Source organism: Panthera uncia, chromosome A2, assembly GCF_023721935.1.
Source record: "Panthera uncia isolate 11264 chromosome A2, Puncia_PCG_1.0, whole genome shotgun sequence".
Taxonomy (NCBI): domain Eukaryota; kingdom Metazoa; phylum Chordata; class Mammalia; order Carnivora; family Felidae; genus Panthera; species Panthera uncia.
In genome coordinates this window covers 115,898,698-115,923,897 of record NC_064816.1, presented here as the reverse complement: position 1 = coordinate 115,923,897, position 25,200 = coordinate 115,898,698, and the positions used below count along the sequence as shown (strand labels likewise).

Sequence of the window (25,200 nt, the reverse complement as noted above, 5' to 3'; positions counted from 1 at the left end):
TCTCTGTCTCAAAAATAATAAATAAAGAATTTAAAAAAAAACCTGATTTATATACATCCAGAACCTTGAAAGGTTTATGGTTTGAAGTGTTGAAATGACTAGACTTTAAAAGATTTTTAAGTGCAACTGACTTTTTTGTTGACCCCTCTTTTTTTTTTATTTTTTTTTTAACGTTTATTCATTTTTGAGACACAGAGAGAGACAGAGCAGGAGCAGGAAAGGGGCAGAGAGAGAGGGAGACACAGAATCCAAAGCAGGCTCCCGGCTCCGAGCCGTCAGCACAGAGCCGTCAGCACAGAGCCCGACGTGGGGCTCGAACTCACGAACCGTGAGATCATGACCTGAGCCGAAGTGGGACGCTCAACCAACTGAGCCACCCAGGCGCCTCTGTTGACCCCTCTTTTAAGGAAAACTTAGACATGAAAGAGTAAACTTGCCTCTCCTCTTCTAATTATTCGCTGGTTTTTAGAAAGCTAAAAAATATGGAGCATTAGGAGGAGAGGGTGTCACATCTTTTGTTACCTGTTCCCTGGGTGTCTCGTCCTCAGGCTCCCCACAAATATTTCCTATCGAATAAGTGGAGATTTCACGTGAGCAGATTCAACAAGCCAACAAACAAAACACACTCATGTATAAGTGAGCGTGCATTCTTTCCTCCAACTCAGACAAAAGGTCACTTCCCTTCCATTTTCAATGGAAGTGAAACTCAGCTGCCCGTGAATCCTGGAAGGGAAGGAAATAAATGAAGAGAGTTGGATCGAGACCTACTGATCTTTCTTTTTTACCGATGACAAAGACACAGATACAGAAAAATATTTTTCTCTTCTAAGAAAAACAGTGGCATAAGCGTTGAATAGATGACAGGTACTCTTGCACCCTTGCGGGGGGGTGGGCGTGGGGGGACACTGAGGAAGGGGTGGATACAGTGTTAGCTCGTTGTGGGTGAGTGGAAATACAGGCACGGCCTGGCCAGATCTCCCAGTAATTAGACGCCGGCATCTAATTGCAACACTGTGTAGACTACGCGAGTGTTTATCTGCAAGCTGAATGCCGACTTCAGGCAGCCCACTTAAAAGTTATGCGCTCCGCTATAGAAACTTAACTTTTCAGGTTAATTTTTGAACGGGAGTGACAACAACATTGCTAAAGCGCTGCTCTTCAGGCTACAGGATACTTTTTGCATCTCACATCCCATCTGACCCTCCCAGCGATCCTAGAACATAAATATTCCCCTTCACAGAGGAGAAAATTAAGGCTCGGAGTGGGTCAATGACATACCCAAGGTTGCTTCTTTTGCCCAGGCCTTGGGAGGCTGCGCTGGGGCTGGAGCTCGAGCCTTCTGTCTGCATGCATCCTACTACTTTTTATACGCCCCTGCTGTTTGTTTTGTTAAACTGATGACCTAGGGCGGTTGTATTAGAATTTTAACTCTTACATCCTAAACCCTGATTGTAATCCACAGATAATGTCTCACTTGGAAACTGTGGAGCTCTTTGACTAGCTATGTGGAGCTATTCAAATGTGGTGATAATAATAATTAGCTTAATTGAATATTTACTGTGTGCCCAGAATGCAGGGAGCTTTACTTGCATTACGTTATGTAATTCTCCCAGTGACCCTCTGTCATGTATGTTTCTCTTCCACCCATTTTATAGATGAGGAGATGGAACTCTAGATGGATTGAGTCACTTAAGACGATCTTGCTAGTAAGAGGCAGAGTTAGGATTTCAAACCTGGCCACGGAGCCTGTGCTCTTAACTATAAACATGCATCCTTCATTCCTTGCTTATCTTTAGGTTTGCTTCCTGCCTGTGGAATTACAAATATAGGATAAACTACCTATTCAACGTGCTCCTTTGGGGGCAGTGATTTAGACAGTGAGGCAGTACAGAAGAGGGCTAAGAAGCACACATTTGGGACTCAAGCAGATCTGAACTTGAGGCTCTGTCCCCAGTTTGCCTCCTCTCCCTGTACCTCTGTCTCCTTGTCCCTAAAATGGGATAAATAACATCGGCCTTCTGGGGGTGCTGTGAAATCATGGATGCAAAATGCTTAGCACAGCTTCCCCAACATAAGAGGAATGAGAAAGTTCTACTCTGATTCCAAACTGTCCGTTTAAAAGCTATGCTCTTTACCATACTTTTCTAGCCATGAATTATGGGCAAATTCCTTGCCGTCTTGAACCCTATGCTTCAAAACTGAAACTCCTTTTAAAAGAGTAATTTATAAACTCATGGCTCCGACTACCAAAAAAAGACTGCTGAGGTATCGTGGCCAATGTGTGTAAAATTAATAGTGAAAGGCATGTTATTTCAGGCGTTTGAATAGATGGAGTTCAGGTTTATCCCAGCTGGACTTCCTCCTACTGTAGGCCTTTTCTGGAAGGGTGAGATTGGCAACTAAGTGTTTGACTCAGAAGGACCATACGCATATTCTGAAGGCTTATTTTAGAAGAAGTGCTTTATTGAGTCTTTTAAGTCCTTATCCGAGTATCAACCCCCCTGAAAAGGAGGAGGACCTCACACTCATTGAACTAATTTGTGTCAGGCACTGTGCTAGCAGCTCTGTGCACATTATCTCATTTACTCTCACTACCATGAGATGTAGGTCTTAACCATATTCATATCCAGAAAAGGGAATGAAACCCATGGAGGTTAAGCCACACGTCCAGGGGTTCCCAGTTATTGTATACTGGGGCATGGGGGGCACTGGTCCATTGGTGTATGTGTTTGGATTTCATGCTTTCAGCAACAGAAACAACTGTGCTTGCTTGAAGCATAAAAGAAATTAGTCAGATGACATGATAGGTCACAGAATTCCCAGAAAAAAAAAACTGATTGAAGCACTGGATTGAGACTAAGGAAAATTCTGGGGATCTAGGACGGAAAGCTAGTGGGCAGACTCATCAGAAGCCTATGTTACTCTGCCCACAATTCACATTTTATGAAAAGAGCATTTGAGTGCCTTAGCTTGGGTCACATGCTCATCCCTTGCGCAGAGGAGGCAGGATATTGTGATTGACAGCCTCCACCAAGGCTGGATCCATTGGGGGGTGTGGGAGTCCAGGAACCAGGGGAAGAGAGAGTGGACCTAGGCAGGCCAAAGCAACAGATGATCGATGTACAGCATTATAGAAAACCTTTAGAGAATGCAATTGACTCTTCCCAGGGTCAATACTTTTTCTGGGATGCCCAGCACTGAGCAAGGGCTATGGAGCCAGGAGAGTCTCGTTCTCAAGGAGCCCAAGCTCTGCCACAGCTGCTTCATCAGTGGTACTCCCTTCAACAGAAGTGAGACATCTGTTGCCAGCTGGATAACGTCCTTGCACACATCATTGTCCATGGAGCCAAAGTGAGAAATGACTGAGAGATGTCACCAGACTTGGACCAACAGACCAACGTGATTTCTGAACTAGAGACGTGAACTGTGTCTCACACTCAACCAACTCTCCCTTGCCAGAGGCTTTCGGTAGCACAAAACATTTAGCTACGGGGAGTCAGTAAATGCCTGTTGGTTTGAAGGAATTTGGCTCCTTTCTTAAGGAGTTCTGGGTAGAAGTTTGGAAGTCTGGGACCTCAGACATGTTCTGACCCCTCGCTGTGTCACAATTTCCTTAACAGTAAGGTGGAGGCAGACATTGTAATTCCTCTCGTCCTGACCTCAAGAAACAGCGTGAGAATAAAGTCATATGTATGTGAAAGCACTTTGGGAGGTAAAGAACATAATAAAAATGGTTTTCTCATCTCTGCCTTTGCCTCTACCAAACAAACAAACAAACAAACAAGATGCTTAAAATCGAAACCACCTTCTACCATTTCTTATAAATGCTTGAATTCTGGAATGGATTTTTTTTTTAATTTTTTTTAACGTTTATTTATTTTTGAGACAGAGAGAGACAGAACATGAACGGGGGAGGGGCAGAGAGAGAGGGAGACACAGAATCTGAAACGGGCTCCAGGCTCTGAGCTGTCAGCACAGAGCCCGACGCAGGGCTCGAACTCACAGATCGTGAGATCATGACCTCAGCCGAAGTCGGCCGCTTAACCGACTGAGCCACCCAGGCGCCCCTGGAATGGATTTTTAAGATCATCTACAAACAAACTAGTTATGCTGTTTGCCTAGTTGTCATAAAAAATTGAGATCTGGTACTATTTGGGTTAATACAAATTATTCCTTAATAAAGACCCATTTTTGCCACCCATGGTTCCCCAAACTTAGTGTTATTGTTTGTTTTACTATTTTTTAATTATAAAAACACCCTAATCACATTTTCAAAAACAGACCAAACCAAAACAACAGCAACAACAACAAAAAACCCACCTAGAAAACAGTCAAGTTAAAACAAATTACCCACACTGCAGCTACCTTAACTGTTGGTATTTTGATTTATTCTTTTCCCAAGCTTGAAGCATCTTTTAAATTTTTTTTAATGGTTATTTATTTTTGAGAGAGAGAGAGACAGAGTGCGAGCAGGGGAAGGGCAGAGAGAGAGGGAGACCCAGAATCCGAAGCAGGTTCCAGGCTCCGAGCTGTCTGCACAGAGCCCAACTCGGGGCTCGAACTCACGAACCGTGAGATCATGACCGGAGCCGAAGTCGGACGCTCGACCGACTGAGCCACCCGGAAGCCCCGATGAAGCATCTTTTAAGAAAAACAATGTCACAATCATAGAGTACAAAGAATCATAGTCTTCGCTGATGTTTTAATAAGAAGTATTTTTTCACGTCTTTGCAAAACCATCCATTTCACCGCGCTAACTGGTCAGACCTCGAGTAAAAGAAAAGAAAATTTTCCAAAGGGAGTGCCTTTGCCGTTGAAAGGAGGCTTCGCAGCTGTCCAGGAAGGAAAGCGAGGAAACAGGAAGGAAAGTGTTTAGGGGTGCTGCCTCACGTGTCACTGGAGGCCAGCTGCAGCCAGTGCTCCTCCTGTGCCTGGTTTTGTTACAGTCACTACTGAGAAGACAAGGGTAGCTGAAAGCCGCCTTCATTTCTGTCTCCTCCTCTCTGTCTTTAGATCTCGTTGCTTAAAATACCATCAAGCCTTGGGGAGAAGCTTGCCCCAGACTGTCCCAGGGTTAGCTTGAAAGCCCAGCGTCCTGGAAAACGCCTCAGGCCAGGGCAAACCCGGGGCTGTTGGTCACCCTAGAGGAAGGAGTGGAACAAATGTGTGCCAACGTGTGCCCTTGGGCTTCAGGACCACCCCCCCCCCCCTATGCTCCACGCTCACCCCTCCCCCAGCCTCTTGGCTTACTGGATCCTGGGATATCTCCCCACTCATCCAGCCCTAAAGGCAACTGAAATATTCCTGTCAGGGCTGATGAGAGTAAATGTGACATTTAGATAAAAATAAAATCTCCAGAATTCTTATATTTAATGCTGGCAGCCTTAAATGCCAGCTTTGAAATCACTTTGCTTGATCATTAATCTTTAATTTTTTTTTTTTTTGCATTTGACTTGTGTGCCCTTTAGAAGTTAAAAATGTTTTCCTTGCTTTAAAAAGAAGATTTCCATTGCCCACCCTCCCCCCGAAGTGGGCCTTCTCCCCATCGCATGCACAAAATTAGGCAGTTCAGCCCTTCACTGCCTCGTTCCAGAGAGTTAGTGCTCTCGTTTGTGTTGAGTCTTGAATAGCAAAGGGTACGGCTCAGGCATGGACTTCATTTCAATTCAGTCCAACAAACCTGTGCTCTAATGCTGTATAAATAAGCCTGTTTTTTTGCCGTGACCTGTGGATTTGCATCCCCGCAAGAGAACACATTCAAATCAATTTCAAAATACACTGATGATAGTGAGATAGCTACAAGAGACCCTCAGAAAGAGGCAGGTTTCATTTAGTAGCCACGGAGTGGAAACCAGCCAGATGCACTTGTGTATTTGCTAGTTAATCAGCATCTTTTCATTGAATTCTGGAAGAGGAACTACTTTATAGATAATTATCTTTGTTAATCAGGCCTTCCTAGGATGGTGGAGTATTTAAGCCTTGTTCCTTGGTACAGATCATGTGTAATTGCTTCCATACTGTTGGCAAGACAGCTGTAGGAGTTTTGCATGCACCGTAAGTACCCAAGGTCTTTGAGGCAATGTCTTTGTATAAACAACGCACATTTTTATGGCTATAGTTGAGTTGAGTTTTTTAAAGAGGCTTTAAATCGATCAGGAGTTTTCCCTTTGGGTTTCTGCTCAGGAGAGTGGAGGTGGTGGTGGTGACGGAGTAACATGAGAGGCCCAGGGCCCTTTCATCTTAGACTGAATCCTGGCCCACTGCTGCTTGAGGATTTGGAGTGTGTAAAAGTCCTGGGCTGTTTAATTATGTGCAAGCCTTTTAAGAAGCCTGCACCAGGAGGGCAGAGATGGAAACATATGCAGTGAAACATTTTCTATCCAATTTGAGGATTCGACCAAAGGTCTTCACTTGAGCAAAACCAGAACTTCCAAGTAGGTCAAAGGGTAGTGTGGAGTTGAGGAAAACCTCTTTGTTGGGAGTTGAGTGACAATGCCTTAGGAGCATTAAGGTCATGTTAGTTGCATAAAAACAACGTAAGAAGAGTGGAAAACAAAGGAGAAAATTACTCAGCTTTGTGCCACCTAAATTAACCAACCGTATTCCTTTTCTTTAAAGGTGCATGCCATATATGGAAATATGTATACCTATTTTATACGCTTATAATTGTGAAATATATTTGACTTTCAGCTTTCATACTTAACCGTGTGTGACAAGTATTGCTTATCACATTGCCACACGGTTCAGTGAAACATTTTAAATGGTTTTGCACTATCCGATAGAAAATCTGTACCGTAGTTTATGTAACCAGTCACTAATTATGGAACTTTTGGGCTGTGTTCAAGTTTTTCATTATAAGACGTGATAAACAGGGTGCTATATATATATATATATATATAGATATTTCTTTGGGCTTATTTTCATAGAATTCCTTTCACAATCTGGGGTTACGGGGACAGCGAGCCTCAACATGTTAAAATCTTTTTGTTAAAAATGGATCATTGCTTTCCTCAAGTGCGGTGCCATTTTTATGCTTCCTCGGCATTGGATAGTGTATGAATTCTTTTTCAAGCCAAATGAATATTAGTTTTGGAGAAAAGACAAGATCTTGATTCAGGGTTGGTTCTCCTATAATACCTACCAACTTATCACACACACACACACACACACAAATGTATTCTAGGAAAAAAAGACATTCCTCATTGTCGACAAGTGGCTATCATGTTGAAGAAAAGGAGGTCTTAGAAGTTGCATGGCAAACATTTGCCTCCAACGTGTAACAGATCTGAGACACCTGCGTCTATCTGTCCGCCTCAAAAAATCATAGTCACCCCTGTAAAGTCAATGTCAGAGGGGAGAACAATATGGATTCTCAGCCCCCGAGAGAATGCCCAGCTACTGAGAGAAGCCTTTGTGCAGATTCCTAGGAAGGTTCAAACTTTTGGAAGAATTGCAGTGGCTGAGACCAGGCTTGAGTTTATTTCAGGTTGTTGGGGTGTGTGGCCAACTGGAAGAAAATGACCCCGCTCCCCTGCTGGACTGGCCTCTCTCACATTACCTTTCTTCTCGTGCACACACTATCTATACGTAGATAGATTTGCTGCCTTCCCCTGCTGAATCCCGCATTTGCCCCCGGATCCGTTTCATTTCAGGTACTGATCTACAATGGCCAACTGGACATCATTGTGGCAGCCTCCCTGACAGAGCGCTCTTTGATGGCCATGAAGTGGAAAGGATCCCGGAAATACAAGCAGGCAGAAAGAAAAGTCTGGAAGATCTTTAAATCCGATAACGAAGTGGCCGGTTATGTGCGGCAAGTGGATGACTTCTGTCAGGTATGGAAACACTTTGGGACCTGTAAGCTGTGAGGAATGGGATGGGCGGATTAGAACTAAAGCCTGAGTACCAATAAGGCATGGCTGATCCTACACAGAGTCACGCAGTAGCCAAAGTGTGCCTTCTGCAGCCCTACTTTCCAGAGAGCAGGGTGGTATGAGTTCATTCAAGTACATAGTGCCTCATGCAAAACAAGAGGAAAGTGTAGACATTATTCAAGAGACAAGGTGACGATCAAAAAGACCATACTCAGCGCCGAAAGGCAAATCATTAATGAGAGATTTAGTCTATTTGGGAACAAAGGAGAGCTTGAACAAACAACCTGAGTTAGATTCAGCGTAATCTCCTCTGGCAATTCTGTGCTCACATTTGTGTCTTACACATGGAGCCCCAGGACAAAAATCTGTCTATCTGATGCCCCTAGCGTGACCTCCACTTTAGAGGTCAGATGTTGCTCCTGGTGAAGCCCATCTACTGTGCCTCTAGTTTGCAGGTCTCAGCTTCTCAAGGATCAGCAGGGCTCCTTTGGTGACTATGTGATGATTACACTATTTACCTCCAGAAAGTTTTTGGAGAAATTAAGAATGTCCCCTGTTAGCTTTTGTTTAGTCAAGAGAAGAAATTTAAATCTTCCAGACTTGATTTTTTTTTTTTTTTGAGAGAGAGAGATAGAGACAGCGTGAGTAGGGAAGGGGCAGATACAGAGGGAGATGGAGAATCCCAAACAGGCTCTACACTGTGAGCGCGGCACCCTACGTGGGGCTCGAACTCACTCACAAAACTGTGAGATCATGACCTGAGCCAAAACCGAGAGTCGGATGCTTAATGGACTAAGCCACCCAGGCACCCCTTCACAATTTTCTTCTAAAGTTTATGTATTTATTTTGAGAGAGAGAGAGAGAGAGTGTGTGTGCATGTGTGAGTGGGGGAGGGGAAGAGAGAGAGACTCCTAAGGCAGTTCCACGCTGTCAGCACAGAGCCCAACTCGGGACTGTATCTTACAAACTGCGAGATCATGACCTCAGCCAAAACCAAGAGACAGATGCTTAACGACTGAGCCACCCAGGTGCCCCTTTCCTCAATTTTTTATTTGAGGCAACAATGGGACCTCAATCCTATAGGTTTGAATATTTGGAATTACAGCTTTCCAAGTACCCGAGCTTACCACTAGGCAAATCCATGCTCCAAATAAAAATTAATCTCAGAGGAGTGCCTGGGTGGCTCAGTTGGTTAAGCATCCAACTTCGGCTCAGGTCATAATCTCACGGTTGGTGAGTTTGAGCCCCACATCCAGCTCTGTGCTGACAGCTTGTTGCCTGGAACTTGCTTTGGATTCTGTGTCTCCCTCTCTCTGCCTCTCTCCTGCTCGTGCTCTGTCTCTCTCTCTCTCTCAAAAATAATAAACAAACATTAAAAAAAAAGAAATTAATCTCAGAGGCATACTGGGTACTTTGGGATAGTAAATAAGTTTACAAAGAATTTCATAAGGGTCACTGGGTTATGATATACATTTGTGTTGGAAGGAATGATGTTTAGTCAACATCTAGATTTTAGGGTTGTAGATCAAGTAGAAATTACCGGTAGTCTAATGTATAAAGGTACTCTTCCTTCCCCTGCCCCAGTCATTCTAGCCATTGAATAACGTAAGAAATTTAAATATCTTGTAACGTTGACTACCTGGGACAAAGGAAACAGCAGAGAGACATATTTCTGGGCTCACGTAAAGGGAAACTATGTTGGAAAATTTATAACATTATAGTTTCTAAATCAAGATAAATTACACCAAAGAATTAAAAACCAGTGCCGTAGCAAACGAAATGAGTCAGAGTAGAAACAGTTCCGGCGGAATGCATGTGAGGTTTGAAAACGGGGGGGTGGGGGGGGGGAGGGGGGGGGGGGGAAGGATGAAGAGTGGAGGGTCTGTTGACCTGCAGAGGGATTTGGAGATAAGACGGTGAGAGCTGTGTCTGTCCTGTGTGCTTCTGTAAACTGGAGCACAGGCAGTCTTGGACTGGGTATTGACTTGGGAACCACAACAGCAGGTTAACTCTGAAGACTGATTCCAAAAGATTGGAATTCCGGGACAAGTGGAGGCTCTCCATTTGCAGAAAGTAATCTGGACTTCATTTTTGGTATTTATTTGTCTGTCTTTAAACAACAGGTTCTATAGCAATTCAAATACTTTTTTTTAAAAGAGAAAAGAAAAAGTCAACGTTTCAACATCTGAAATTGCATTTTAATTGATGCCCATGTACACAATTTTACATAAATTTTACGGATTTTAATAATGTTATATAAGATTGATTCTGCCACGTTTCTTTCTTATAATGAAATTATTTATTGAGTTACAGCATAATATAGAAAACATTCACAAGTCACAAATGTATAGGTAAATGAATTTTCACAGAGCAAATGTATAGGTAAATGTAACCATCACCTAGATGAAGAAATAGAATAGAGCAATGTCCCCACTGTGGTCACTATTCCCCCTTCTTCCCAGAGTATCCACTGTCCTGAGTTCTAATATCCGAGGTTACTTTTGCTAGATTTTGAATTTTGACAAATGGACATATTCTCTATATGCCCTTTCTGTGTGGCATTTTTGCTTGACTTTATATTAATGACATTTACTTATTCTTTTGCATGTAGCAGTTGCCACTTTATTTTCATTGTGGTACAGTATTCTAATATATATTTTTATATTATTATAATATGTAATATTATATGATATAATATGATTATTATTTATAAGTAATATATATTTAACATATGATTTTTCTATTCTCCTTTTACATCCATTTTTGCTTTATTTATTTTGTTATTAAGTACATATAACTTCAGAACTGTTATACTTTCTTGGCAAATTAAATCTTTTATTCTTATGAAATGTCCCATTTTATGTCTAGTGATGCTTTTTGCCCTAAAATCTAATTTGGTGATAGTAGGGTAACAATGCCAACTTCCTTTTGATTAATATTTGCATGGGATATCTTTTTCAATTCTTTGATTTTAATCTTTCTGAATGCTTATATTTAAGATGTATCTCTTTTAAGTAGTGTATAATTGGGTTTTGTTTTTCTTTAATGGAGCCTGACAATATTTTTTAAATGGGATAGTCCATTTACATTTAGTGTAATTACTGATATATTTGTGTTTAAATCTACTTTACTGTTTATTTCCTATTTGTCTTATTTGTATTTCAATGGTCTCTTCCTCATTGTGTCCTTTAATATTACTCAAATGTTTTATATCATTTTCATTTTTTTCCCTATTCTATAAGCTTGTCAGGGTATACATTCTGCAATCTTGTTTAATGATTATACTCAAGGGTACAATGTAAATTCTAGACTTATTCAATCCTAATATAAATTAGAATTTTACCACTTTCCAGATAAACGCAAGAACCTTAGATCTTCCTTGCCAACTCGCCTCCTTTTTGTGTTATCATTAAAAACAGTACAAAAAGGGGGGGGGGCGCCTGGGTGGCTTAGTTGGTTAAGCGTCTGACCGGCTCAGGTCATGACCTTGCGGTTTGTGAGTTGGAACCCTGCATTGGGCTCTGTGCTGACAGCTCAGAGCCTGGAGCTTGCTTTGGATTCTGTCTCCCTCTCTCTGGCCCTCTGCCACTCATACTCTGTCTCTCTCTCTCTCAAAAATAAATAAAACATTAAAAAAATTAAAAAGCAAAAAATATTCTACATGTAATTCAAACACCACAAACCGTTATTTGCATCATGTTACACAACCAGTGTCACTGTGACTTACCCATAAATTTACCCATTCAATTGCCCCTTAGCGTTTCTTGCATTTCCATGCTTCAGACTGGAATTATTTTTCCTTGCTTAAAAAAAAAATCTCTTTATTATTTACTTTAGTAAAGTTGTGTTGGCAGCCATTTCTATTGTTGGTTGTCTGAAAATGTCTTTGTGTCACCTTTAATTGAGAAGTACATTTTTCATGGAATTGAATTTTAGCTAGGCAGTTATTGTCTTTCAGCACATAAAAGATATTACTCTGTTGTCCTCTGACTTGTATCACTTCTGATCAGAAACTGTCCATTTTATTACTGCTCCTTTGGAGGTGGTTTCTTTTTCCACCTGACTACTTTTAGGATTTTCTCAGTTTTTGGTTTTCAAAATATTTGACTATGTGTATGTAGCTGTAATTTTAAGTGTGGTGTGTGTGTGTGTGTGTGTGTGTGTGTGTGTGTGTTATACGGGTTTCTTAAGCTTTTTGAAACTATAACTTGATATCTTTTGTCATATTTGTCATTATCTCTTCAAATCCTGCTTGTTCTCTATTCTCTCTTTCCTCTCCCATGAAGACCTAATTATGCGAACCTTAGACCTTTTCATTTCATATAGCTTTATTTCTGTTCTTTCTTCTTTCCATTCTTCAGTTTTGATATTTTCAATTCTGTCTTCTAGTTTTCTGTTCTTCTCTGCTGCTATTCCGAATATATTATTTAGCCCATTTATTTTTTAATCATGGCAATTGGTTTTTTTATAGTTCTGGAATTTTAGTTTTATTCCTTTTTATAGATCTCAACTTTCACATTATTATCTATTCCTCACCTTGTTATCTATTTTTCGGGAACACATTAATCCACTTATTTTGATGCCCATTGCTGATAAATTTTAGATTTGTATCACCAATTAGCCTGATTCTATTTTTTCATGGTAACCAGATCCTTTTCTCTGGTATGCCTACAAGTTTTCAAGTGAATGTCAGGCATTATGCAGGTAGAATTATAGAGATAGTCTGAGTTTGTGGCTGATGATACTTTCCATCAAAGAGATTTTACTTTGTTTCTGTCAGGCAGTTAGAATAGGGGTCAAGCACTTTGATCAAGTCTGGAATTGATTATATTTAAATCTGTATGTTAGCTGGTCTATTTGCATGGTCCTAAATTGACATTTGTAGTGTTAACCAGGGCCTCTGCTCTTTGGCAGCCTATGAACACCAATTTTTGTCTCCCCAAAGTTCCACGCAGGTTTCCAGCCTCTTATCTCTTCCTTTAATAAAGGGTTTGTAGCCTCTTGGCCCTGAATCAACCATTGCTTTTATGGTGAAAGGACCACAGGATATCCAATTAGCTTTTTGCCCTCCTCTCTACTTTGTAAGCCTGGCCCCTTAGGGTAGTCAGAATAATGGTTCCCCAAAGTAGCCCTTCTAATCTCTGGAACCTATCAATATGTTATATCATATGGAAGAAGGAATTAAGGCTACATGTGGAAATAAGGTTGCTAATCCTCTGACCCAGAGATGGGAAAATTATTCTGGATTATCCAGATGGACCCAATGCAATTACAAAGATCCTTGTAAGAGAATGAGGGAGGAGGCACCTGGCTGCCTTAGTTGGTAGAGCATGCGACTCTTAATCTTAGGGTCATGAGTTTGAGCCCCATGTTGGGGATATAATTTACTTACAAAAAAATAAGTGAGGGGTGCCTGGGTGGCTTAGTCAGTTAAGCATTCGACCTCAGCTCAGGTCATGATCTCGCAGTTCATGAGTTCGAGCCCCGTGTTAAGCTTTATGCTGACAGCTCAGGGCCTGGAGCCTGCTTCAGATTCTGTGTCTCCCTCTCTCTGCCCCTTGCCTGCTCACACTCTGTCTCTCATTCTCTCTCTCTCTCTCTCTCTCTCTCTCTGAAAAGTAAATAAACATTAAAAAAAATTTTTTTTAAGTACAAGTGAGAGGCTGATGAGTCAGAGCCAGAGATTTGAGGATGATACACTGCTGACCTTGAAAATAGCAAAAGCAACCGTGAGCCAAGGAGTTCAAGCAGCCTATAGAAGCTAAAAAAAAAAAAAAAAAAAAGACAATGATAGAGGCTCTATCCTCTAGAGCCTCCAGAAGGAACAGAACTCTGCCAACATCTTGATTTTAGTCCATCAAGACCATTTTGGACTTCTAACCTTCAGGATTACGAGAAATGTGTGTTGTTACAAAGGCACTGAATATGTGGTAATTTGTCACAGCAACAATGGGAAACTCACATACTCCTCACATCCTGGCTGCCTTGGTAGATCACCATGACTTTTAAATGGGCGTGTTCTGTATTTTGTCCAGCTTTTCTAGTGTTTATCGTTGGTTTTTGGTTTTTTAGCAGGAGGCTTGAGAGCAACAAATTTCTTTGCCAAGACAGGAAGTGGCACTTGGTGCTCTCCTCTTTTAATATATCAGATTTTATATCAAATATATCACATTTTCAGAGTTATGGCATAAATTCTTAACTTATCTTTAAGTAATATTCCATTGAATGGATGTAATTAATTTTCCAAACAATCCTCTTCTTGTTGGCCTTTTAAGATTGTTTGTTATTGGGGTGCCTGGGTGGCTCAGTCGGTTGGGCGTCCAACTTCAGCTCAGGTCACGATCTCGCGGTCCGTGAGTTCGAGCCCCGCATCGGGCTCTGGGCTGATGGCTCAGAGCCTGGAGCCTGCTTCCGATTCTGTGTCTCCGTCTCTCTCTGCCCCTCCCCCGTTCATGCTCTGTCTCTCTCTGTCTCAAAAATAAATTAAAAAAAAAAAAACGTTAAAAAAAGTTTAAAAAAAAGATTGTTGTTGTTGTTATTATTATTGTTATTTTCTAACAAATATGTGTTTCAGTAGTTCTGATCAGTCGAAAAACACACTGTAACTTTTTGTGTGTACAAAATAACAAAAGATAGGAAGGAACAGAAGATATACCAATCAAAGACAGGAGTTATAAGGGTGGGTTCATCATTTATGTTCAGTAATGATAAAGTAGCTTTGCTTCTTGAGCACGTGTGCTGGACATTGTGATTGGCGCTTCGTGGATATTACCAGAACATCCTTGCAAATCATACAGTGTCATTTCCATTTTACATATGAGGAAACAGACCCTGAGAAGGTAAGCAACCCTGTATCATCCAATGACAGGCAGGGGATTCAAACTTTATTCATTTTGTTCCCATAGCGCGTTTGCCAATGTCTGTCATATTGCCTCTGATATTTAATTGCCAGTCGGGTGGGGAATGTTAGCTCAGTAGAAGGGAGGTTCTCAGGAAATAAAATACTCCTTTATGTAATTTTTTCATGTGCTTGAAAGGTATTTGTTAAGCTTTCTTTAGGTGCAATATAAAAGAGGTACTTACTGAAACTCATTAGGTTCTGAAGTTACCTCCGGCAATATTTGAGCACAATGTTCTAAAAAATAAGGATAATAATAATAGTTACCTGCTGTGGACTATTGTGTGCCTCCTGATTCATATGTTGAAGACATAACCTACAATGTGATGATATTTGAAGATAAGACCTATAAGGAAGTCGTTAAAGTTAAATTAGGTTGTAAGGGCAAGGCCCTGGTTCTATGGGGTTAGTGTCCTTATAAGAAAAGACACCAGGGGCGCCTGGGTGGCTCAGTCCATTGAACATCCGACTTTGGCTCAGGTCATGTTCTCACGGCTTGTGAGGTCGGGCTCTGTGCTGATGGCTCAGAGCCTGGAGCCTGCTTTGGATTCTGTGTCTCCCTGTCTTTCTGCCCCTCCCTCACTCACACTTGGTCTGTCTCTCTCTCACAATAAATAAACATTAAAAAAAAAAGAAAAAACAAAACAAAAACACCAGAGAGCTCACTTGCTCTCCCTCTCTCTGCCACATAAAGACACAGCAAGAAGGCAGCCCTCTACAAGCCAGAAATAGAGCTTACACCAGAAACCAAAATAGCCAGCACTTTGTCTCAGCTCCAGAACTATAAGAAATAAATTTCTGTTGTCTAAGAACAACAGTCTGTGGGGTGCCTGGGTGGCTCAGTCGGTTAAAGCATCTGACTTTGGCTCAGGTCGTGATCTCATGGTCCATGAGTTCAAGCCCCACATCAGGCTGTCTGCTATCTGCACAGAGCCTGCTTCGGATCCTCTGTCCCCCCTCTCTATCTGCCCCTCCCCTGCCTGTGCTCTCTCTCTGTCTCTCCCAAAATAAATAAATAAACTTAAAAAAATTTAAAAAAGAACATTCTATGTTATCCTTATAGAATTATTAAGGGAATTCAACAAGTGATTAGCATAGAGCAGAACCTTTTCATAGTAAATGCTTATTATTATTATCCCAAATCACATATAAGAATCTACATAACAAAAGGTAAATTGTAAATAGTAAGTCAAGATCAGGGAAAGTGTTTGATAGAAAATCAACCCTTGGGGGAAAGTTTATTTTATTTTTTATTTTGTTAACGTTTTATTTACTTTTGAGACAGGGAGAGACAGAGCATGAACAGGGGAGGGTCAGAGAGAGGGAGACACAGAATCCGAAACAGGCTCCCGGCTCTGAGCTGTCAGCACAGAGCCTGACGCGGGGCTCGAACTCACGGACCGCGAGATCATGACCTGAGCCGAAGTCGGCCGCTTAACCGACTGAGCCACCCAGGCGCCCCAGGGAAAGTTTAAATATTAAGATTTAAGCTATTAAGGGCAAACATGAAAGTGGGACTTCTAGGGAGCGATGGACGTGTCCCTTGTCCTCGCCTGCTGCACTGCTTTATGATGACAATCCCACCGGGCACACTCAACACGTCCTCCAGATCCTTGATGGCTGCTTCCGCCCGCCTGTGTCTCTGTGTCCTTCAACCAGCCTCGTGGACCACGCCAGCACTTGGCAGTGCCCATGTGACGGGCTTGGCTCGGTGCATAGAGTATCTAGCTTGGGAGGCTACGGGGCAGTGTGCACCACAGAGGTGGGAAAAGGGATTGGCTGCCACTCAGGAACTTGTGACAAATACCCCACTAAGCCCCGCTGACTCTTCTTGTGAATGCGAAGCACATTGAGCGATGAAATGGCCCTCCTCCAGCTGCCAAAAAGTGGTAACAAAAGAAGCAAGGCCCACATGTGTTTGTGATAGGGAGTGTTTTACCACACGGCCAGGGATCCGCATTTTATGTAGGTGATTTTAAAATGTTGGCAGAAGTCCCGCCCCCCCTTATGCTTCAGTGTAGGATTGGGGGTGGTGCGCGGAGACGAGGGGAATTAAGGAGGGAAATGAGCTCCGGGGCTAACAAAGGCATTCTCTGTGAGCCTTCGGATGAGAATACCGCCCAAATGTCAAGTGTCTGATAATGAAAAAAACGGGCCTGAGCCACGGACTTGCTTTTCAGCAACAGCAGCGTGTAAATGTGTCTGCCAAGAAAGAAACCTCACTCTTTGCCAGACTCCACAGCTCTTAATTTAAAAATCGAAACCAAAGTAGACTTGTCTCCGGATCGTTGCCTAAAATGTCCGCTTAAGAGGATGACAGCTGTCCCTGGGGAGCAACAGGGTGGAGAGAGCGCCATTCTGCCCACGTGTTCCCGTCAGGCGATGCCTGGGAAAACCAAAGGCAGTTCCAGCCAGCCCGCGGAGATCAGGTGAAGAAGGAGGGCTGGTTGTTGCCTCCTACTCGTTCCCTAGAAGGCAGCACACCTTTGGTATCTATGCGATTCTGAGAATTGGAGACAGCCATATTACATCATCTGGGGCAGTGGGCTTCTCTCAGTTTGTTCATCTGTAAAATGCAAGGTTTGGACTGAGTTATCTGTAAGATATCTAAGAAAGATCTGAAATACCTATTTTTCATTAATCCCCAGAAGGGCTCAGTTAGCAAGCAATATAGAATAGTACAGTGACCTTCAGCGTGTGTGTGTGTGTACTTAATAGTGTTACAGTGTAGACCAAAGGTCTAATCCTCTTTCTCCTTGGCTGGTGACAACCCATGGCCACCTGTTGCTCCTTTTGGGGTCTTTCTCCACCCTTCTCCAAAAGTCAGTTACTGTTCATGATCTGTGAGCATGCTGTCACTGCTTTTGAAATGCGGGCTATTTTGTTATTACACTATTTTGTCTTTATACCATTGAATTGTCATTTTCACCCTAAGGAACTTTTGACTCCACATTTAGAAATATAAAATTTTAAGCAGAATAACACTGGTGAATTTCTTTAAGAATAGCTTTCTAAAAATATGGGGCGCCTGGGTGGCTCGGCTCAGGTCATGATCTCACAGTCTGTGAGTTCAAGCCCCGCGTCGGGCTCTGTGCTGACAGCTCAGAGCCTGGAGCCTGTTTTGGATTCTATGTCTCTCTCTCTCTGACCCTCCCCCGTTCATGCTCTATCTCTCTCTGTCTCAAAAATAAATAAACGTTAAAAAATTAAAAAAATATATCTTTCTAAAATAAACTTCAAAGGGGTGCCTGGGTGGCTCTGTTGGTTAAGCGTCCTACTTTGGCTCAGATCACGATCTCTCAGTCCTTGAGTTCAAGCCTCGCATCTGGCTCTGTGCTAACAGCTCAGAGCCTGGAGCCTGCTTTGGATTCTGTGTCTCCCTCTCTCTCTGCCCCTCTCCCGCTCGCTCGCTTTCTCTCTCTCTCTCTCAAAAATAAATAAACATTAAAGAAAATAAAAATAAATTTCATGAGGCTAAAGTTTCTGAAGAAAGCACTGCAACCATTTCAAATGTTTCCATCTTTATTTCACTGAAAATATTTTATTGAGACTAATTATTTTCCATGTACACATTGAAAGAGAGGGTTGAGTCACCGGTCCGTTTTCATTCTTATCAAATCTTACTGGGCATAAGTTTCTGCTAACATGAGTTTTGCAGAATTTCAAACAAGCCTATTTTTCCCGACTGCAATTTGAGTCATTGTTATTTTTATTTCGTATTTTCGTTATCAATATCAATTCAGGTTATTTAATAATTACAGGATGGATTGTCTCAGCTAGGTAGCATTTTACAGCCGAAGCAAATTTTAGATCTCATTTTCCAGGTGGGAAAACTGAAGCCCAGGGGTTAAGTGACTGTCCAAAGTCTCCTACCCATTTAACGACTGAGCTGGGATTAGATTCCAGGCCTCCTGGCTTCCAGCCCAGTGGTTTTCTACTTCACAAGGGTACACATTTCTGGAATGATGCATTAGCAGCTGCATGCTAGCACAGTGAAAACTGCCACCTGCATACCTGTCTGCCATAATTCGAGAAGGCCTGGGAAATCTCACATCTGATGTTTTCACATCTGATGTTAGCTGTGAAGTCACATGCATGTGCCCACTTCCTATGGACAGAGCATCAGGGTTTTTAACAGGTACTAGAGCTTAGTAGGAGGTGAGGTCAGGCTCACCCAATGTTAAGAAGAGTTATGGCTTCATCTGGGAACTTCTGATATTGATAAAAGAACAGATGCTGAAATTAGCTAAAATGAGCAGAGAAAACATGGCAGGCAGAGCCTCAAGGTGGGTGCCTGAAGAGCAGGCCACCAGCAGAGCACACAGCTTACTGGTTTCCAGTCTGGAGCCTGGAGAATGAAAACCAGGAGAGAGACTGGGAAAGGTCCTGTGCCCTCAATGGTTGGAAAATGGTGAGTGCTCCATTGTTGAAGTAGTGGGAGCCATTGAAGGTGGCTTTTCTTTTTCAAATTTTTTTTCAATTTGTTTAAAGTTTTTTTTTTTTTTTTTTTTGAGCGAGAGAGAGAGAGAGAGAATGAATATGGGAGGGGCAGAGAGAGGGAGAGAGAGAATCCCAAGCAGGCTCCACACCATCAGCATGGAGCCCAACATGGGGCTCGAACTCATGAACCATGAGAGCATGACCTCAGCTGAAACCTAGAGCTGGACACTTAACCAACTTAGCTACCCAGGTTCCCCTCCAGTTTTTTAAAGTGTCAAATACTAATACCATAAAATTTATCATCTTAACCATTTTTTAATTTCATTTAATTCTTTATTTCCTTTTAAGTAGGCTCCACAGCCAACATGGGGCTTACACTCGTGACCCTGAGATCAAGAGTCAACTGAGCCAGCTATTCCCCCGTAATCCTACCCATTTTTAAGTGTGTTATTCAGTGGTATTAAAAGCTTTCATGATATCGTGCATCCATCACCACCGTCCATCTCCATGGCTCTTTTCATCTCCTCAGCTGAAACTGAAGCTATTGACCATTACCTCCCCACTCCCCAACCCCAGCCCCTGGCCAACCGCTGTCCTACACATTCTACTTTTCTGTCTCTGTGAACTGGACGGCTCCAAGTATCTCTAATAAATGGAAGCATACAACATTTGTCACCATGGAAGGTGGTTAAGCACGTTTGCAAAGCTGTCCTTTGGGAAGTTTAAAATGGCAGCAATCAGATGAATTCAGGGTGGAGAGAGGTCAGGGAAGGGGATCCTGGGAAATAAGGAGCCTTGTAAGGAGCTCTATTGGAAGAAGCTTCTTCGCCTATTTCCTGAGCCCAGTGCTTGATTCTGAGGTCCTGAAATGGAGGTTGTGGGGATAAGCTTTGGAATGTCGTGAGGACTGATTGCTGTTTGAGAAGTGGTGTTTGCTCTGTGGTCACACCGACTTAAAAGCTAAGTATCCACAGGGAGAGCCTACATGTGGTGTCATTCTAGTGTTCTCCTTGGGCAGCCACAATAAGCACCACCAGCCCCCTAAAGCACAAGCCCTGAGCCACAATTGCACCTTGACCCTGACCTGAGTGTGTCTTGTGAGACCCTCAGGCCGGTGGGCTGCCATACTCTCCCCAAGGGCCTCTCCCTGAGTTTCCAACAGGAATGAGACCTTCTGCTAGAGGTTATGTACAGAGAAACCAAAGGCAAGGAGCCCCCCTCGCCCCTCACTGTTTTGGAGACTCGTGATCAATGGAAGGTGGTCTGGTGTCAGGAGAGGAAGGTAGACTCTGGAGCTGGACAAACCTCGTGTGAATTTCTGGCCACTCACTGGCTGGGGGCCCCTTCTGGTGCTGTAAACTCTGAGCGAGAAGGGTGTCGGGAGGGCCCAAGGGAATGGCTAATGACGGCCACCAGTTCTTCCGCATTTGTCAGCGCTCGGGCCCGCGGCCTGTCACACACTTTTTAGCCACCGTTTTACGGAATGCTAATCACTTCCCTGTAAATTACGTGATCGTACTTACTGGTTTACAAAGGAGGAAACACAAGTTTCACCTGCGCAACTTGCTTAATCGTGGTAGTGGTATTTGAGATCTGACAATATCAAATCGTGGCAGCGTCTGATATTTGACAGGGTCAAAGAGTAGTAATATCTGAGATTTGACGACCCAAATCTCAACCTTTCCCTTGCGCCACCATGCCTCTAAGTACGGCAGTGAGGGCAGTGTCGGGGGAAGGGATGGGATACTCCTGTTGGCCGGACTAGTCTACACGTCTGGCCTCGGGGTGCGTATGTGGTGGTGGTGACAGAGGTGGGGGCGATGGCCAGTATACTTGGCAGTGCATCCGGTCCACGTGGAAAAGTCCGTTTCCTAAAGGAAAGCAGGGTGCTTACAAGAGGGAGGAGGAGAGGGAAAGCATGATGTGCAGACAGAAAGCAGTAAGAACCCCAGCTTCCCAGGTGTGCCTTTCTAAAACTAACATTCACTTTGTTTTATTTCTTTGACTACACACAACTGTCAAACGCAGCCAAGAATAACCACAGTCCTTTGAGTCCAAAGGGAGGCCAGGCTGGGATTGGAACCTTTCCACAGATAATCCACAGAGGGAGTGACAGAGAGCTGGCCATTTGCATCTCTTGGACTTCCTCCTGACAACTGTTGTTGTTGTTTTGTTTTTTGTTTTGTTTTGTTTTGTGGGTTTTTTTGGAATTTTAAACACCCTAGGGAGCATTAAGAACTATTCCCCAAGGAACTAACAGTTCCAGAAAGGTCTTCATCAAGTCCTTGGTGGCCCTGACATCAGGGTAAGCAAAGAGCAACAAATGTGATTTTTTGTGTGTGTTTGACTAGTTGAGAAGGGAGGCGATGAAGTTAAAACAGTATTTAATGGAAGAAAGTAACTGTTAAACAGATTTGAGATGACGATTACCAAATGCAGCTAATTCCCTGGGGACCTGTTTTGGCTTTGTTACAGAAATTGTTACCCAGAGTCTTCCTCTGTCTCCCAGCTCTGTCGCTTTCTACAGAGAGCGCTGTCCTGATTCATAGGTTCTTTGTCTCCATCACTAGATCTGGGAAAAGTTCTGTCCACGCATGGGAATCAGGTGGTGAGCAGAAGACCAGAACATAGCGGTCAAACCACGATGACGGTGATGGCGATGGCGATGGCTTGCTATCATCAGAGAGCTCCATGGTAGTCACGGGCTAAGTTCTCCAGAATCAGGCATTTGGGCCAAGGTTGGGGTAGAAGATGCGTATTAGGGATCAACGCCTGTGGAAAAAAAAGGGGGGGGAGGAAGCAGAATTGACAGAAAAGGAAATCAGACAGTGACGCATGCCTGAGAAACCTTGGCCAACCTGGCAGGGAGCTCTGGGGAGAGTCTTCTTCCATCCACATCCGACACTGGGCCAAAATGGCCAAGCCTTTAACCCCCCACCTCACTCAGTCACCAAATGCGGGCTGCCCTCGGAAGGGCATCATCTTGGGAAAGGCTGCTGTCTGCAGCTGAGGCAGACCTGAAGGTGCTGACGGCTGGAGGCTGGGAGCTGGTCCATCTTCGGAGGGGGATCTGATGGTGCCACAAAGGCCACCCAGATAATGTAGTTGTGAGCTCTCAGGGTTGGCAGGGGGAGTGGGGATGGCATCAGAGGCTGGTGGTTTGCCTGATGCCACATGAGATATAGGTCTTTGCATAATATCAGACTTCCCCTAAGCGCTCAGTGTAATTAGTCTATCTGCATTAGAAAGATGGATCCAGCCTTGCTCTTCAACTCCTAGCAAGATTCCAAGCAAAGAACAGATTTTTTCAGGAAAAATAATAAAGAATTGTCAGCAAATATTTCCCTCTTTCAGTTATTTATTAACAGAATAATCGATCACTCCAAAAGTCAGTGGCTTAACACAGAAGCAATTTATTATTTCTCATTATGTGGGTGGAATGGGCTCAGCTCGATGGTTCTTCTGACTCACCTGAGATAGCCTGAGACCATCCAGGCAGCTGCATTCAGCTGTGAGTCTGGCAAAAGCTGAGACATCCAAGGTGGCCTCTTCTTCTCCAGTGCTCTTTCCATATGGCCCCTAACCATGCAGTGTCCCGACCTAGCTTCACAACATGGCAGGTGGCTTCCCAAATTTAGAAGCCAAAGATGTCGGTCCTTTTAAGCCCAGGGTTCAAAAGTTCCAGAAAATTATTTCCACTGCATTCTCTTGGTCAAAGCAAATCACAGAAGAGGCCTGGATTCCTCTTAATGGGAAGAATGGCAAAGAATTTGGGACCATTGTTAATCCACTGCATTTTGTCAACGCTTGCAAATATAGATTCCCAGGCCCTATCTCCAAATATTCTGACTTTGGGGTAGGAGCTGAGTATCAGTATATAAGCTTGTTAGAGAATTCTAATGCATCCTGTTTGGGGGAACCCTAAATTGTGATGTCTTTTGGCCTTCTACTGATGCCCAAATGTCCTCCTCTTGCAGGAACCCCATGTGGCTTATGTTTGGATAAAGTTCTATTCTGATGCCTACAGGCTGCTCTAAATCCTGACCGATTTTACTTCCTTACACAGGTCAACCGGAAACCTGAGAACATAGTTTCACTCTTAACAAACCAGCCATTGATCTGAATCCTCACTTTTTAGAAAAGTGTCCTATAGCCAACAGTGTCTACTTGTGGGGCTCTGATTCTCTGAAATCCTGAGACAAAACCTTAGGCTAAATTTTAGACCTCAGTCCCTGCTGTGCATTGTAGATTTTACAAGTGGTCTTTGTTCTCTCAAAATACTGATAGACCATTAGTAATTTGGACTCGTAGGAAGCCTCTGTTATTTACTCAAAACATTAGCTTCCTTTTCCCAGCAGACTTTTGTGCTGTACTGAAATGCCATGGTCTTCTGTGCAAAGTCAAAAAGCATGTCTTTGCTACTTGTCAAAAATGATACAACCAGATCGACTGCTGGAAACGTCAACCAGATCGATTCTCAGCAAAGATGGGTGTCCACCAGGCATCTTGAATTTATTTCTGGATATTAATCATTGGTAAAATACTATGATGATTAGATACAATTAACGTCATGTCAAAGCAAAAATAAAAATGCAGTGATTTCAACTGAAGCTTTATCAGGAGTAAACATAACATTTTTATTAGGTGATTGTTCAGTTCTTTAGTAAGAGTTCTTAACCTAGGGCAAGCATCCGTGGTTAGTATTCAAAGGGTCAGTGAACTTAGAAGGGAAAAAAATGCATTTTATGTTCACTGACTTCAAACTTAAATAGCATTTCCTTCCATTATGAATTACGAAATTTAGCATTTCCTCCCATTATGAATGTAGACAACAAACCACAGAGGCCTTAGCAGCACCTTTGACTCTGTCACCAATAGAAAGCAGAAATACTTTCATATCAAATACACATACTGTTTCAAATACCTTGAAACAACATTTATCAACATCACCACTACTTTAAAAATAACAGTGGTTATCGGGGGCGCCCGGGTGGCTCAGTCGGTTTAGTGTCTGACTTTGGCTCAGGTCATGATCTCATGGTTCATGAGTTCGAGCCCCATGTTGGGCTCTGTGCTGACAGCTCAGAACCTTGAGCCTGCTTCAGATTCTGCATCTCCCTCTCTTTATCTCCCTGCCCCTCCCCTGCTCATGCTGTCTCTCTTTCTCTCTCTCTCAAATAATGAATAAATGTTAAAAAAATTTTTTTTTAATTACGGTAGTTACCAGACCCACTGGTCGCTCTTGTTGAATGTATTCATATGGAAGTACACATAATGCTATATCGCAAATTTATTTTTTACTACTTTGTTAATTTCAATATAATGGGTTCATTTGTAACCTATTATATATGTACATATATGTAAAATGTATTTTAAATATTTTTTAATGTTTTTATTTATTTTTGAAGGAGAGAGAGAGAGAGCATGAGCAGGAGAGGAGCAGAGAGAGGAGACACAGAATTTGAAGCAGGCTCCAGGCTCTGTGCTTGTTAACACAGAGCCCAACAGGGGGCTCGAACTCACGAGCTGTGAGATCATGACCTGGGCCGAAGTCGGATGCTCGACCGACTGAGCCACCCAGGCGCCCCCATATAAAATGTATTTTAAAACATTATTCAGAGAAGTGTCCATAGGCCACAGTAGGACACACGGACACATGGCCACATGGACACATGACACAAAATGACCAAGAATCCATGCATTAGACTATTTGAATTATTGAATAATTTCTAGATCCTCCCCACCCCCAACCATAGACCACCTTTGGAGAGTGAGTTATGAGTTATGAGTTTAGCTCTCAAGTAGCCTTGAAGTGTATTTCGAGTTCATGACCTTGGCAATTCTAACTACTGCTATCGCTATACTCAAGTGACATAGTGCAGAGATTAAAAGATTGGATACAGCTTTAGACCCTGTTCCACCACTTACTATCTGTGTGACCTTGGGCAAGTTACTTAACCTCTCCAAGAGGTTCTTCATCAATGAAGT

General features: G+C 42.8%; 1 protein-coding gene across 3 annotated transcripts in view; it reads left to right on the top strand.

Moving 5' to 3' along the window:
* CPVL (carboxypeptidase vitellogenic like) overlaps window positions 1-25,200 on the top strand; it is a 127,742-nt gene that overhangs the window by 86,698 nt on the left and 15,844 nt on the right. For all 3 annotated transcript variants that reach the window (XM_049642936.1, XM_049642937.1, XM_049642935.1), the window contains one exon: window positions 7,653-7,835. In XM_049642936.1, coding sequence (XP_049498893.1) covers window positions 7,653-7,835 — 183 coding nt within the window. The remainder of the gene's footprint in view (window positions 1-7,652; window positions 7,836-25,200) is intronic.